At 44.2% G+C, this 16,618-nt stretch overlaps 1 protein-coding gene across 1 annotated transcript; it reads left to right on the top strand.

Moving 5' to 3' along the window:
• The first annotated feature begins 2,959 nt into the window (after positions 1-2,959).
• Positions 2,960-5,929, top strand: LOC4345261 (fasciclin-like arabinogalactan protein 1). Its single transcript, XM_015795277.3, has 2 exons — positions 2,960-3,475; positions 4,714-5,929. The coding sequence occupies exons 1-2, from the start codon at positions 3,128-3,130 to the stop codon at positions 5,611-5,613; spliced, it is 1,248 nt and encodes a 415-aa protein (XP_015650763.1). The 5' UTR covers positions 2,960-3,127; the 3' UTR covers positions 5,614-5,929.
• The last annotated feature ends 10,689 nt before the right edge of the window (positions 5,930-16,618 follow it).

The following is a 16,618-nucleotide window of genomic DNA, read 5'->3' as shown; positions in this document are numbered from 1 at the left end:
TTTTTTTTTTTTTGTCTTTGCATGCTCGGCCTCACCGCCTCCCCTTTTTCACTCCATTCCCATTTTCTCTTCTCCCTCTTTGGCCCATTTTAGACTCATCTCCCCTACTTGCCCCCTCCTCTCTCTCCCTCTCACTCTCGTCCAAGGCTCGGGCTAGACGGCTACGAGGGCGGGCAGCGGGAGTGGTGGCGCCCACGGGAGTGGCAGATCCTCCCAGTTCGATCGGGGACGATGGCGGCGACAACTAGAGTAGTGACGGTGATGATGACGGCGCGGCGATGGTGACTTCGGCGATGGTGGTGGCAGCTGCGACAACGACGGCAGCAGCTTCGGGTGCTATGTTTTCGAGAGAATAAGAGAGCTAGGGTTTCAACTGAATTTTCTCTTGAAATTTTTATTATTTTATCAAAATTGTTTTCGCATACAAGAAGCATAGATGTCCGCGTACGAAATCAAGGTTTTCGCAGACGGTTGCACCGCATGTATGAAAAGATCCTGATTTCTGCAAATACCTGGGCGCATGTGGCAAAACGGGTTCTGGCCATCTACGATAATCCTTTTTCGTAGTAGTGTATATTAGTTAGGAGTTTAAGGTTGAGTTTATATATATGGGCAACCTGGAATAGGCAAGTTTCACCTATATTCTTAGAATGAGTTATTTTTAGAGAGATAACTCGTACCGCGAGGTCTTGATGGGTTATCCGTAGTAACTTAGGCTGTGTTCAGTAGTGTGCTTTCCCAACTTATATCCTCCTTTTCCATGCGCATGTTTTTCAATCTACTAAATGGTGTGCTTTTAAAAAAAATCTATAGAAAAATTACTTTAAAAATCATATTAATCATTTTTAAGTTAGTTTTAGCTAATAATTTATTAATCATGTACTAATGAACTGTCCCCTTTTTCGTGCCAAAGGGAAGGTTCTCAACTCAGAGCAACAAACGCGCAGCCTTAGGGCATGCCCAACGCTCCACCGTGGAGCGTGGTCTCACACCTCCCAAAGCGAATATTCGCGCCACGTTGGAAGGAGCTGCGCGCCTGCAATGGTGCGCAATATTGCAGGAGGTCCGTGCACCCTTGTCAAAGGCACCGCACTTTTGCCCGGAGGAATCGACGAGGATGCGCGTTGGGTAGCTGTGTCGCCCCATGCCGTCGCTTCAGCTCGCCATCAACTCAAGCTCCCGCGCCATTGCCATCACAGTCAAGGTCGAGGTCATCGCTGCCGTGCGGATCCGGCGAGCTCGAGGCCAGTCGGTGGGGGAGAAGAAGCGCGACTGCGCATCGGTCCCGGCCATTGCCGCGTCGAGACCGGCCGCCGCCTCGTCAATCCCGGCCATCGCCGCATGGATCCCGGCGGCCGCCGCCGAGTGGATCCGCGGCCGTCGCGTCGATCTCGGCCACTGCCAAGTGGATCTGCGGCCGCCGCGTCGGTCCCAGTCGCCGCCGCTGCTCGATCCGCCACCGCGCCGCTTGATCTGCCATCTCCTCCTCCTCGATTCGCCACCGCGCGGCTCGATCTGTCGCTTCCTCCTCGATCCACCACCACCGCCGCTCAATCCGGCGGTGGGGAGAGCGTCCAGGCCGGGGAGAGGCGGCGCCGCCTCCGGATAGAGAGGAGGCACTGAAGAGATTAGGGAGATGGGGGAGGAGAGAGGGGTTGATGTTTATATATGTCAGTGATTTATAGGGGTATACTGTAAATAATGAACGTATATGCAAATAAAAATAATCCAAGGGTTTAAATGCAAAATGTGACTGACTGACAGGTGCTGCAGTGTAAAAGTGAGATGAGGGTATGGCTTGCGCTGTGTGAGGCATATCCCTAGATGGGTGCTTGATCACTTTTGCTCATGTGGATGATGGGGTTGTATCCTGTACTGGGCATGCCCTTCGGATCCTACCCAATCCTCGAAATTCGTGGGACCCTGGCGCTCTCACCCGCGAATGAGAATTCTTCACCGCCCCATGTATAGATGATCCCAGCCTCGTCATCAGCCCTAACATGAAAATTGCCACCTCTAATCGGTCGGACAATAAAGTTAAGTTTTCATTTTGTGTGTTCTACACAGAAAATGCAGCAAAGCTGCTATTGTAGTCTTGCGTGCAAGCTACCATAGATACGTAAATTCAAATCGGTACAAAGAGGAAGGGCCCCTTTGAATCAAAGAAATGAAAAAACGGAGGAATAGAAAAAACATAGGATTTTGACAGGAATATAAGTGTAAAACAGAGAATTGCAAAACACAGGAAAAATATAGAAATGACCGTTTGATTGAGCCGCAGGAAAAACACAGGAATTTAAGAAGAGATAAAGACTCAATGAATTCTTAACATTAGGTAGAACCTCATACTAAATTTTCTGCAAAACTTGCATGGAAAGAGGTATTCCATAGGAATTTTATGGGATTATATAGGATTCATTCCTTTAATTAAAAGTGCTATATAGGAAAAATTTCTATAGAAATAAAATCCTTTAAGATTTCTATGAATTTTCTTTGAATAAAAGGGGGCTAAAGAGAGCGTGCAAGAAAAAACCCAGCAAACACAACACACGTCAAAGAACAAACACGGTAGCACACCGACACCAAACAGGCCCGTTGCCACTCGCCCACTCCCCAACGGCCTTTAGAACAAGCAAACCAGGCATCTCTCACCCCAAAAGCCCGGCCGACCCGCTGATGCCCACAGGTTGTCGCTGTCATGCTTTTTTTCTCTTTCTTTTTTTTTTCACCCCCACCCAAACTGTCCCTTTGCAGCGCTAACACGCATCGAGATTCGCGACACGGCACGGTACAGTCATTAACAAGGCCAGGAAAACGATGGCATTCTCGTGGTTATCGTGAACAATCAGGGGCTTTGTTACAAACACCGTAGGTGCCCCTGCCTCCCTGCCAGATCTCGTTGCCTGCCATAGTGCCATGCCACTACTACTACAACTACAACAACTACATAGAGCCAGGCAGGCCAAGCTGAGCTGCGGCGCCCCACCACCATACCTCTCCGACTCCGCGCGAGCATCGCCACCAGCCCACCACCGCACCAGTAGTAGTGAGTGCTCAGTGCGTTCCACTCCACTCCGAGCTAAGCAGCGAACAGCTCGCCGCCGACGCTCTCTCTCTCTCTGTAGATATGGAGCTGCTGCTGCGGCGGCTGGCGGTGGTGGTGGCGGTGGTGGCGTTGACGGCGGCGACGGCGGCGGAGGGGTACAACATCACCAAGATCCTCGGGGACCACCCGGAGTACTCGCAGTTCAACAAGCTGCTGACAGAGACGCGGCTGGCCGGCGACATCAACCGCCGCCGCACCATCACGGTGCTGGTGGTGGCCAACGGCGACATGGGCGCGCTCTCCGGCGGCCACTACACCCTCCCCACGCTCCGCCACATCCTCGAGATGCACATCCTCGTCGACTACTACGGCGCCAAGAAGCTCCACCAGCTCGCCCGCGGCGACACCGCCTCCTCCTCCATGTTCCAGGTCAGGGTCACCTGCCTCTTTCCGTTTCCTATCCTAATCCTTGCCGGACTTATATTTTCCTACTGTAGTAGATCTGCATGCCTCGCTACTCAGCTTCAGCTCTCAACCTCACTTTCATCGTTGATGGTTTTTCTTTTCATATAAAAGAAATTATATACACCTCAAGTTGGAATTATATGCCTATAATTACGGGTTGAAATGGGAAGTGCCTTTTTCTTCTTGGTGTTCCGGACCTCTGCATAATTGTTCGTAATAATTGCATGCCAACACACTGAACACAGGCACTGCCAAAGTAGGTGGGTCTCGGATAGGATAGTGAAGCTTCCATTGCAGGGAAAAAAAAAACTTTACTACTTTTTACCTGATTACTTTTCCTTTTTAAAAAAGCAAAAAAGCAAACTAGAGTATATATCCTCCATCGAAAAATCAGTAACTAGTAAATTCACGCTAGTAATGAGAGCTCAATTCATTTCAAAATGCGTCGCTTTCGAAGGGAGGCCCCAGTTAAGTGAGTGAGTGCACATGCATATGTCTGCCACGGCCTACTTTCTCAGTTGGCAAAAAAATAAATAAATAACACTAATAATAATTGCTGACTGTGCGATTATGTGTTGTTGTCCACACAGTTATGTATGCTTGGTCGTTGATGTAAACTTGTGTCGGTGGCTCGGTGCCTCTTTTATCTGCTCTAAATTGAAAATTTTGGACTGTTTTGAGAAAAAAAAAATAGTTATGGAATCCCTCGATTTCTGGGTCATTTGAAATTCCCAAGGCAAGATCTCGGCGAGTTTAAAAATTCTATACCTTCATCTAAACTTTGGATTCACATCACGTTTAGGGGGACTCATGTAGTACCATAAACCCAATTTGCCCCACGCGAAGAAATTAAAAAACAAATGCCAATTTGCTATTTTGTATATACTCGTATGGTCAACAAACCCTCTCTGTTTCTGTTTTCTTTTTTGTGGGAAGTGTACTATTTGATTAGCTGTTAAGCAGATGAATTTGGTACGGGAATTCATTATCTTTAAGACTGGTTAAACGTTGCTTGAGTGTAATACAGGCATGATTTGAGCCGTGCAACATTGAAGGCATGTCCTGTCTGTACAGATTTTGTGCGGTACAGTAAAAATTTGCAAAACCTTGTCAACAAAATGAGGCATAAATATAATTATTAATCTCGTGTGAATTTCAAAAAGTTCTTGCATTTTTTTTAAATTAAATCAACCATTTTGCAGGAGTCCGGGTCGGCCCCCGGCACGACGGGGTACGTGAACATCACGCAGCACCGCGGCGGGCGCGTGTCGTTCACGGCGGAGGACGCGGCGGACAGCGCGACGCCGTCGAGCTTCGTCAAGTCCGTGAAGGAGATCCCCTACGACCTCGCCGTGCTCCAGATCAGCAAGCCGCTGTCCTCCCCTGAGGCGGAGGCGCCCGTGGCCCCGCCGGCGCCGGTGAACCTCACCGAGCTCCTGTCCAAGAAGTACTGCAAGAACTTCGCCGGCCTCCTCGCCTCGAACGCCGACGTGTACAGCAACATCAACGCGACCAAGGACAACGGGCTCACGCTCTTCTGCCCCGTGGACGCCGCCGTCGACGCCTTCCTGCCCAAGTACAAGAACCTGACGGCCAAGGGGAAGGCGGCCATCCTCCTCTACCACGCCGTGCCGGACTACTACTCGCTCCAGCTGCTCAAGTCCAACAGCGGCAAGGTCAGCACGCTCGCCACCGCCAGCGTCGCCAAGAAGGACTACAGCTACGACGTCTCCAACGACCGCGACAGCGTCCTGCTCGACACCAAGGTCAACTCGGCCTCCGTCACCGCCACCGTCAAGGACGCCGACCCGCTCGCCGTCTACGCCATCTCCAAGTTCCTGCAGCCCAAGGAGCTCTTCAAGGTCACCGAGGACCTGGCACCGGCGCCCGCGCCGGAGGGCCCCAAGAAGAAGACCAAGAAGAAGAAGCCGTCCACCACCTCCGCCGCTGCCGCCCCCTCCGACGACTCCTCCGCCGCCGACTCGCCCGACGGCACCCCCGCGGACGACGTCGCGGACAAGGCCGCCGCCGCGCCGTCCGTGCTCGCCAGGTGGGTTACCGCCGCCGCCACGGTCGCCGCGGCGTTGGCGTTGGCAGCTTGAGGTGGTGGTTTGAGCTTAGTGCATTTTGTGTTGAGTTCTTCAGCTCCTCTCCCTCTTCTTCTTTTGTCCAATTCGTGTCCCTCGTTGGTGCAAAAAATAAGAAGGGCTATTTATTTTTATATTTATCGCTGCAGTTCCCAGGGAAAAAATTGAAACAAAAAAGAAGAAACTTAATTAGAGGTGTGATTCTAGAGTTTTTCATTTTCTTTTGTTTATTGGGTTTGTGGTGATCATTTTGTAATGATAGTGGTCAATGAGATTGGACAGTGTGTTTATATATGATTAAAGACATCATCAAGTTTAGAGTTGTACCCCATATCCTTTTTTTGCTTTTCTTTTTAAGCTGGTCATGATGAACTTTCTCGATCACGTGTTTTACATAATCGACTTTGTGCTCGCTGCTCGACTGCTCGTCGTGAACAAGCTTGCAAAGTTGAACTTGGCATGTGGTGGCATTGCTTGTTCAGTTTGTAAAGGGGCTGGGATGCCCTGGCTGTGATTTATTAGGTGGTGTTTAGATCCAGGGACTTAACTTTAGTCCCTGTCTTTAGACACTAATTTAGAGTATTAAATATAGACTACTTACAAAACTAATTATATAAATAAAAGCTAATTCACGAGACAAATTTTTTAAGCCTAATTAATCTATAATTAGAGAATGTTTACTGTAGCATCACATAGGCTAATCATGGATTAATTAGGCTCATTAGATTCGTCTCGCAAATTAGTCCAAGATTATGGATGGGTTTTATTAATAGTCTACGTTTAATATTTATAATTAATTTTCAAACATCCGATGTGATAGGGACTTAAAAGTTTTAGTCCCATCTAAACAGGGCCTTAGTCACTTTAGCTTTAGCTTTCGTTCCTATGGGCTTGTTTGGATGCTTCGGGGTATTAAATATCCCTCCAGAATCTTGCTATTTAGGAATATTAAACGTAAATTACTAACAAAACCAATTCCATAACCCTTAGACTATTTTGCGAGACGAATCTAACGAGGTATATTCGCGAATCATGGATTAATATACCTCGTTAGATTCGTCTTACAAAATAGCTTAGGGGTTATGGAATGGGTTTTGTCAGTAATAAACGTTTAATACTCCTAAATAATAAGATCCAAACAGGCCCTATGTTACTTTTTGCTTGTGGACTGTCGGCTGTACAACCTCACTCATTGTTGAATATATAACGGGAAAGTGTTTAAATCCCGAGGATCTTTTGGTTTTTTATTGTCATCATAGTTATTTATTTTTTTAAAAAAAACATTGATAGATTAGTATGAGATATATCACTCCACAAGAATTCAAATACAAATTCGACTTCTACAAGTTAACAAAATGACAAATATAACTATTAACGTTTATATTTAATTTGTTCTTTTATTATAATTACAGAAGTTGAATTTGAACTTTCATATTAGCATGTTAGTGAAGTGATATATATCTTGTCAATTATTTTTGGATAATGAAAATGGTTACATCTCTAACCTCTGCCAACAGGCACACAACTAATGAGTTAAGCATTGATGAAAAAAGAAAAACAAAAATCGAATGATGGGACAAGCTCCCAACTCCTTAAAAAAACACACCTGAATTAAAAGCTAAGACAAATCACATATATTCTAGCCAGTAATTCTATAGATACTATATCATTCAAAACGGAACAAAAGATCTTTCACTACCAATTCCAGGAGTGTAACACCACTACACATAGTATCATGCTCCTCCTATGAATGATGTGAAATAACCTGGATATGATTAGCCAATTTCTTATTATCTAAATTTTTATCATTTCGGCAACGCGAAATTGATCAACAAAGTGCACTAACCCCAAATAAAACTATTTCTTTTTGGACCTAGGTATTCCCATGAGCCAATTTCCAAATAAATTTTGGGCGCTACAGGAGGGGGATATTAAAAGGAAAAAAGACACATCACCAAGCAATTATACATGACATTCAAAAAAAAATGTGTTGAATTGTCTCTTTGTGCGTTACAAAAACAACATTCCTTATCGCCTCTCAATTCCTTTTTGTAAGGTTATCTTTTGTTAGGATTACTTTTTTTTTTAAAGAACCACATATATACTTCGATTTTTAGTGGCACCTTCACCTCCCATAAGATCCTCTTGTGATACCCACATTAGAGTTCACTATCGTACTATACATTGATTGAACCGAAAATTGGCCATTCTTATATAGCGACCAAATGAAGCAATTATTTTCATTTGACGATGCTATACTAGCTAGTCGGCATACCAAATCATCCCACTCAACTGATTTGGGACCAATAATTGCCCACCTAAACGAGATATTTATTGGTGTTGTGCTCATAACATATGCCAAAGAGCAGTGTTTCTTTCAAGTAACATTATGCAAAGAAGGGTATTGATATTTGAGAGGACATGTCCCAACCTTGAAGCCTCCCAAAATCTTACATATGTCCCATTGTTGTGTCTAAAAGAACCAAAACGAAAAAACCGGGCTTTTATTCGCTTTAAACCAGCCCAAAATTGGGATATCCCAGGTTTATGAGATATTTGGGTGAGAGGTTTTCCCTTCAAATATTTGTTTTGCAAGAGGTCCTGCCATAGGCTTTCACCGTTGACTAGCTGGAATAGGCATTTGGCTAGAAAACATCTATTTTTGATATCAAGGTTCTGGACACCAAGTCCACTTTCATCAATCTATACTTATCTTTTGATTGTCACTACTCAAAAAAAAAGTGTGATCTGTAGAAGTCGAGTCTTTGCGGTACCCCCAAGGTATTTCAAAGAATGACAACATAAAAATGGGAAGATTCGACAGAACCGAATTAAGAAGGATTAATCTTCCACCATATGAGATGTTTTTTTCTTTTCCAAGTGCTAAGCTTTCTCTTAAACCTATCTTCCACTTTTTTACAATCAATATTCTGGAGCTTTGGATAGTGAATAGGTATACCAAGATATCTAAAAGGAAAAGATCCTAAATTACAACCAAACAATTGTCTATACTTATCCTCTTCTTTCTTGGATTTCTCAGCGTAGAAATTTTCACTCTTTTGAAAATTGATTTTCAACCTCGAGAGTTGTTCAAAGACACATAAAATAACCTTCATGTTTTTTGCCTGTTCAAAGTAATGATTAAGAAATATAACCATTTCATCAGCATATTGAAGGATGGATAATCCATCATCCACCAAATGTGGAATTATCCCTCTAATCTAACAATCGGCCTTGGCTCTCTTGATAAGGATTTCTAGGTATCAGCAACTATGTTAAAAAGAATCTGGGACATTGGATCCCCTTGTCGCAATCCTTTGAAGGTCTGAAAGTTAGTGTCGCGCCCTGAAGTTCCCCTCCCTTGCTCTAAATTCATAAAATAAATCGTCCGAAGAAATTGTTTAATTTAACCTAGAGATGAATCCCTAGTTAATAAATGCAAATAATAATCGGAATCGGCATGTGGAATTTTTCTTGGATTCTACATGTCAAAATATGCTAACAGGATTTTTAGTGGAATTTTCAGAGCCTTGGAAATAATTTTAACCAATTAAAATAAGCAAAGTGCAATATTAAATCCCTGGGAAAATCCTTTTTCCTTTTTATCTTTCCTTTTTCCCCCTCTTTTCCTCCTTTGGGCCGCCGGCCCATCTCTCCCGTCCCCTCCCGAAGTCCAGGTCGCCTCCCCCTCACTCCCTCGGGCGCTGACAGGTGGGGCCCACCTGTCAGCACCTTCCCCAACCTCCAGCCGGAGGGGCGGCCTCCCTCCTCCCTACCGCCCCGCGCTCCCTGCAGCCCCGGGCCACGTCGCCCACTCCCCCGCGCGCCCCGCCCTCCCCGCGCCCACGCCCCACTCCCGCTCACCCCCGCGCCCGCGAGATGGCCGGGATTCAAATTTGAATCCCGCCTCTCTCTCTCTCTCTCTCTCCTCCTCCACCTCCTCCACTACTCCGGCGAAATTGCGCCGTTCCCGGCCACGACTCGCCGCCCCCCCTCCTATTTAAGCACGCCCGCACCTTCCTCTCTCTTTTTCCTTTCTCGGCCGAGCCCTCCCGAGCTCTCCATCGCTCCCGCGCCTCTCATCCCGCCGTCCGCCGCTCGCCGCCAAGCTCCGGCCGCACTCCGCCACCGCTAGAGCCGTCGCCGCACCGCGCCGTCGACGCCGCCGGGTTCGCAAGCTTGTGCGCCACCCCGTCCGCCGTTTCCCCGGTCAATCCCGCCGCCGGAGCTTGCTTCTCCTCGCGCGCCGGTGAGTACCCCATGGCCGCCGCCTTCGACCGGCGAATCCGCTCGCTGTTAACCACCCCTCTCCCTCTAATCCCTCCCATCTTGTTCCCTAGGAGGTCCCGGAGATCGTTCGCCCGTCGCCGTCGTCCTCCCGTCGCTCGTCGTCGTCGTTCGCCGTTGTCTCCACTCGCGCCGGCCAACCTCGGTGAAAAACTTCCCCTCCTCCCTCTTTCCCTCTCTCCCGTGTGCGTCGCCGTCCTCCGCGCGCGCACCGTCGTCTTCGGCCGCCGCCGCCGCTTTTCGCGCCGTCTGCCGTCGCCGTCCGCGCCGCCGGTTGCCGTCGCCGGCGACCGCGCGTGCCGCCGTCGCTCGCCATGCTTGGCCTGCCGGCTTTGAAGCCGAGCCGAGCCACCAGCCGCGCCCCTCCCGCCTTGTAACACTGCTAGTGGGGCCCATGTGCCGGCGCCCCTCCCTCTCTCTCTTGAGCCGCTGCCCGGTGGGTCCCGCTTGCCAGCCGCCCCTCTCTCTCCTTGAGTCACTGACCCGCGGGTCCCGCGTGTCGGCGCCACCCCTCCTTATGATGACGTCAGCCCTGGGATGAATTATTGCGCAATAAATTGATTAAGGGTTTTTCTTTTATAGTAAAAACACAGAGAATCTTCTAAAAATCATAACTAATTCATCCGAGCTCCGTTTAAGTCCATTCAAGTCTCAGTAAATTCATAAAAATGTATAGAATCCATTAAAAATGGTTTTGTTTCCTGTTTCAGTAGTCTTATAGCATGTTTTGCTTGTGTGCTTTGTTTGTCGCGTAGATTTCGCCCGTTTCGTCGTTTCGCGGATTCTCGAAGACGTTGCTGTGGTCTCATCAGTGCGAGAGCAAGGCAAGTCATACATTGCAATTGATCATATTGTACCTAATATACAAATGTCCCGCATTTCTATTAAATATTGCATTTGTTTTACAATATCATGTGGGATGGGTCCTATTACTCAGCCATATATTGCTTACCTTATGCCATTGATAACGTGGGTATTAAAATGACTAGATGTTGGTTTAGGAGATGCTTAGCCATGCTTAGTTGAACTAGTGCACAAAGGGGGATCACATTAAAGCATAGACTTGATTATTGGCATAGCTTTGATTTAGTGCCACCGTAATGGTGTTGGTTAATACCCACCGTAATGGCATAGCTTTGATCTAATGTGACTATTTAAGGACCGGTTCGCGGGATGCCCTGGAAGAACTTATCGTACTTACCACAAGCCAGCGTGGGCAACGGCTGGGCTTGTAGTGTAGCTTTTCTCTAGCCGACGTACCCAGGCGAGGGTGGGCGTGATGGAGTTGGGTCGGCCGGGGTGTCCGGTTGATCGGCTTCCGGATTCACCGCGGCACAAAAGGGGGGCTGCCCGTTGCCTGCTGGTGACGGGGGCGAACCCTAAGGTGTGGTGCGATCGGTTAGAGAGGGTTATGCGAAGGGTCCTGTCACGGCCTCTTTCCGGTATGTCGTGGTGGCATGTCGGCGCACGGGAACGTGTCGTGGGGCTGTGTCTTGTGGGTACAGTTGTACACCTCTGATCAGAGTAAAACTATTCGAATAGCCGTGCCCGCGGTTATGGGCGGTCGACCAGATTCACCGTGATTAGTTTCACCCTAGTTAGCTTTTGGAACTGGTTAGTTCAGGTGGTGGTTTGGGCCTGTTGCAACGTGGTGTAACGTTGGACAGTGATTGGTTAATATGGATTAATTACTACAACTGTTTTACTGCTTTCAACTACTGCTTGAAATGCCGGCTTTATGCAAAAGAACCTTTAGCCTCCCTTGGATATATCTTGCATCATACCTCCTCTTCCGGTGTAACTTGCTGAGTACAGTGGGTAGTACTCAGTCTTGCTCTCTTTTCCCCCACACCAGAGTTGAAGTCCTTCTCAGTTGAAGATGTCTCGAAGAGGTTGGTTTCGTCGCTGCCGTCAAGGATTGCCTGTGGAATGGAGTCGCCCGCTGCAGAAGTCAAGCCTTCAGGCTTAGCTCGCTTTTATCTTTTTCCGCTGCATTTGTAATCTTTTCTATTTTTGTAAGACGTGGATCTGTATGTCAACAATTGTCGTTTGTGTACCCTGGCTGGTCCTGGACAGGGATTTAATGCACATTCAGCTTAGAAATTCTGGTTCGAGAATTTCTGGGCGTGACAGTTAGGACCCACATTATCATTGACTTTAATGTGGACATTTCCTCCTTCAACCCACATTGGGAAATCCAATTACATCACCTTCAGGAAAATCCCTTCGTATGTACAACCCCATCGTTTGGCTTGTTCGAGGAATAACCCAAACAACATATTTGTAAACAAAAATTAATTTATGAATAAAAATTTTATATACGTGTTCTTGATGATCTAAAAGTAAAGGTTGAAAAATAAACTATGATGAAAAAACCCCAAAATCAACTCCAAATTTAAGGTTGAAAATTTAAATTTTGGCTGATAAGCAAAAGCATAAGCGAAAAGATGAGACCGGTAGTGTTTGTTGAAGGAATTGCCATCTGACTTATCATTAGCCTTTTTCAAAGATAATTTTCAAAATGATCCCATCCATATTTTTTTATGCAACTCATGGATAGTCTCATGTAGAATTACCACCCCCTCCATGATATTTCTTCCGGGTAGAAATATTGTTTGAGTTGGGAGAATAACTTTGTGGGCAACAAATATAAGTCTATTAGTGCCAACTTTTGTGAAAATTTTGAAGCTGACAGTTAGCAAACAGATAGGCCTATATTGTTGAATTTATTTTGCATCGGCTTTCTTGGGAAGTAGCACAATAGTTCCAAAGATCACTCTAAACATGGGAAGAGTACCTTTATGAACCTAAATAGAGCATTCAGGTCATCCTTAATGACCTCCTAGAAAAATTGATAGAAGTCTGGAGGAAATCTATCTGGACCAGGGGAAGAATTATGTTCATTCTGTTTAACTTCTCTTACTAAAAGGCCTTCGCCCTTGTACATTGCGCATGCTTCCTTTAGAGGAGCATGGAGACGTACAAGATCTACATCTTAAGATCTTGAGCCAAGGGGAGCCTGGATCATGGCTAGGTCCGGGATCCGAGGCTGCCGAATCCTTGTAGGTAACTCAGTGTTCCTGGAGAGGATCGTGGAGACCTATAAGATCTACATCTTAAAATATTAAACTGAGGGGAGCCTGGATCATGGCCCGGTTCGGGATCTAGGGCCATCGAATCCTTGTAAGTTGAGCAGATCTCAGTGAAGTTTACAAGAAATACATCTTAAAGATGATTAGGATAGACTTGGGGACTGGCTTGTCCCAAGACCTGGCTCCACTTCTATCTATGTGTATCTCTCCTTTTATCTAAAGAAGAGTGTAGAGACGTATGTCATATTCAAGAGTAAATTTCATGTACACCCTTGAAAACTCAGTCGATCCTTTTAAACCCCTGAAATTTACCCCATCCCTTCTGTACCCTTGAAATTTTAACTTAATCCCTTCCATGCCCCTGCCGTCACATTTTCCTTCAATTCACCGTTAAGTTGGTGACAAATTTCTTTAATGCCCTTGATGATTTAGGTTTGAATATAAGCTTGAAAAACGATTGAAAATTTTGTTTAAGTGCACAATATGTGCATTTTAGGTAGAAAATGAGACTAAATAATTAGTGCGGAAAATTTTGACAAAAACTTTGAAAATAAAAAAATGTAAAAAATTAAATTTTATTTGAAATTTAATAGGACAATATATTTTTTTATTGTGAGAATTCATTAAAAAAAATATGGTGAGCACTCGTAGTCCTATCTTTGTATGAATACTCCTCATTTTTATGACTTTTTAAAAAATAAAATAAATACATATAATTTATTTCATTATCTAAAAGTAAATTTTATCATAAATAATGTATCACACATCAAACTCATGACTATAATAGTCTAATGTGACAAACTTCTACATTTCCAATAATGTAATTCATAAATTTGTATGTTCATCCAAAGGGTAAAATGGTCATTTTTATAGAAATTAGACGGTCAACTGACGGGAGGGGCATGGAAGATATCAAAATCAAATTTTGGAGGTATACAAGGAAGTAAGCAAAATTCAGGGGCATAGAAGAGATTAGCTAAAATTTTAGTGGTACACAAGGGATTTTCAATGACTCAAAACTCTGAGTATAAGGAGTCCGAGCCCCGGCTTGTAATGGGACCCGGGCCCTCCTTATATCCTTGTGAGATGCGTCTATCTCCTTGAAAAGAGCGTTGAGACATATAAGTTATAATCTTTATTATCTTTTCATCAATGACATCTTCGAGAAGGATGAGAAAGTGAGAGAGAAAGAGGATAATGATGAAGGGAAGACAGATGTCACGCATGCACAAGGACAAGCAGAATGGAGAATGCCACAATGGAGACATGCACAGCAGCAGTTGTCACTGCAACGTAACTGACAACACGTCAAACATGCATGTCAACAAGTGTCCACAGATAAAGCTGCTGAAAAAAAAACAGAGAGAACAGAGCACAAACGCTCAGGTAACCGGTGAAACCGGTAGCTCTGGTCCAAACGAGGAAGGCAAAAGGGAACAGACACTCGTTAGAAAAAAAGGCATGGTTTAGCCTCCAAATTTTTTTCTAAAAACATCACATCGAATCTTTAGACACATGCATGGAGCATTAATTATAGATTAAAAAAACTAATTACACAGTTAAAAGGGAATTCACGTGACGAATCTTTTGAGCCTAATTAATCCATGATTAGCCATAAGTACTACAGTAACTCATATATACTAATGACAGATTAATTATGCTTAAAAGATTCGTCTCGCAGTTTTCAGGCGAGTTATGAAATTAGTTTTTTCATTCGTGTCCGAAAGCCCCTTCCGATCGATATCCGGTCAAACATCCGATGTGACACCCAAATATTTTCTTTTCGCGAACTAAACAGGACCAAAGCAAGGAGAAAAACAATTTGGAAAAAAAGGAAGAGTACGATACCCTACGTACTTTGATTATATTATGATGATGTAGCAGGATTTTCTTACAAAAATATATGTGTATGTACGTGGCATGCATGCAAGCCAACTGGTTAATGGCTTAATGCCACCGGGACACGCGCGAGTCTGTTCGATGCTGTTATTTTTTCTGAAAAGGGTATTCGTTTTTCATGTTTACATCGCTACCTCTAGAAGCGGAATTTTCTCTTCTTCGTGTTGTATTTCTATGAAAAACGAGGGGTTTTCCGTAAGAAACACGATAGGGTATCAGAAGGTCCGAGGACATACGATTTTCTGTGCAATACGAGGAGCTTTTTGCAAAATTGCCAACTGCGTGTCAAATTCTCCGAGGAGCCAAAATAAAATTCTGAAAAAGGAGAAAAATCGTAGCCTTACGGCTTTAAATGATTGATGATTTCATGCATTAGGAATGAGAAGCGGATGAAACTGTAGACAATCTTTCTAAAGTACTGCGTGAAAATATGAAGTGTATCAATATATAGGTTCTTAATGTGCCGTTCCGTTAATCAATTTTGTTATATGGGGTACTAACGTACACTACTGGCGAAGTGATATTTGCTGGGTCGGCTGATTTCCACAATAGCAAAATTGTTTTTAGTCCCGGTTAAAAATATTGATCTTTGCTGGCGCGGAGGGAGGGCGGCGGGGCGGCGCGGCAGGCGAGCAACGCCCTTAGTTTTTTCTTTTCTTTTTTTTGAGATTTTTGATTCGGATCTGAGATGTACTATTTGATTTGTTTGTGATCTGATGAATGTATTATATATTTGTGATGAATTTTTTTAGAACCTGTGATGTAATTTTTTTTAAGAATTTGTGATGTATTTGGAGATAATCGATTTGAGGATTTGGGAGGATCCTTTTGATATGTGATGTGATGATCGATTTGGGACGATTTGGAATGATTTGTGAATGGGATGAAATCAATCTTCAATGTTAAAAATAATGAAAAAAAAAAAGCAACCGGACCTAGCCTGTCTTTATTTTTAGTCCCGGTTGGTGTTAGGACTAAAAATGGATTTTTACTCCCGTTTATTTTAACCGAGACTAAAGAATAGTCATCGTTAGTCCCAGATTTGTGGTCCCGGTTATATAACCGGGAGTATAGGGGGTTCCCAACCGGAAGAGAAGAGCCATTCTCTCCATTAGTGATGTGAATACTATAAACATGTGAAAATTATAAATATGTGACATAATTACTATTAGTTCTATATTAAATATTTTGTTACAGCTGATTTACACTCAATGATTATTTACCATCATTTCACTTGGTGTGAATTTTCCCCGTTGCAATGCACGGGCATACTACTATCTATACATGTGTGTGGCGTGTGAATAAAATATATACTAATATATTTGAGCTCATTAATATATATTTGCATTGCAATCTACGGATTTCTTTGCTAACATGAAATCTTAAAAGTTCTTAAACATAAATAGAATTGCACCGTAGCGTTTAGTACTGGTATATTACTAGTTCTACAAATGGAAAAACCTAAATAGTGCATGCGTACTATTTAGTCTTATACGGAGTAGAACTGCTTTTGATAGGTAACCATGCGTGAGAAAAGTATCACGACAAGCTCAGCATTTGTTTTTGCTAGCTAGGTCATCCATGTTGTTTTTTTTGTTGTTATATAATTTTCTCTTAAAATACTTATCCGATTTACAATTCAATTACACCAATGTATTTATTAAAAAAATTTTATAATAAAATATCACATAATTATGTTGTAATAAAAATATGTATATTTTAAATTACTTTTATCATATATG

The sequence above is a fragment of the Oryza sativa genome, chromosome 8, assembly GCF_034140825.1.
Source record: "Oryza sativa Japonica Group chromosome 8, ASM3414082v1".
Classification (NCBI taxonomy): Eukaryota; Viridiplantae; Streptophyta; class Magnoliopsida; order Poales; family Poaceae; genus Oryza; species Oryza sativa.
The sequence above is the reverse complement of the archived record's forward strand: the minus strand, read 5'-3'. Positions and strand labels throughout refer to the sequence as shown.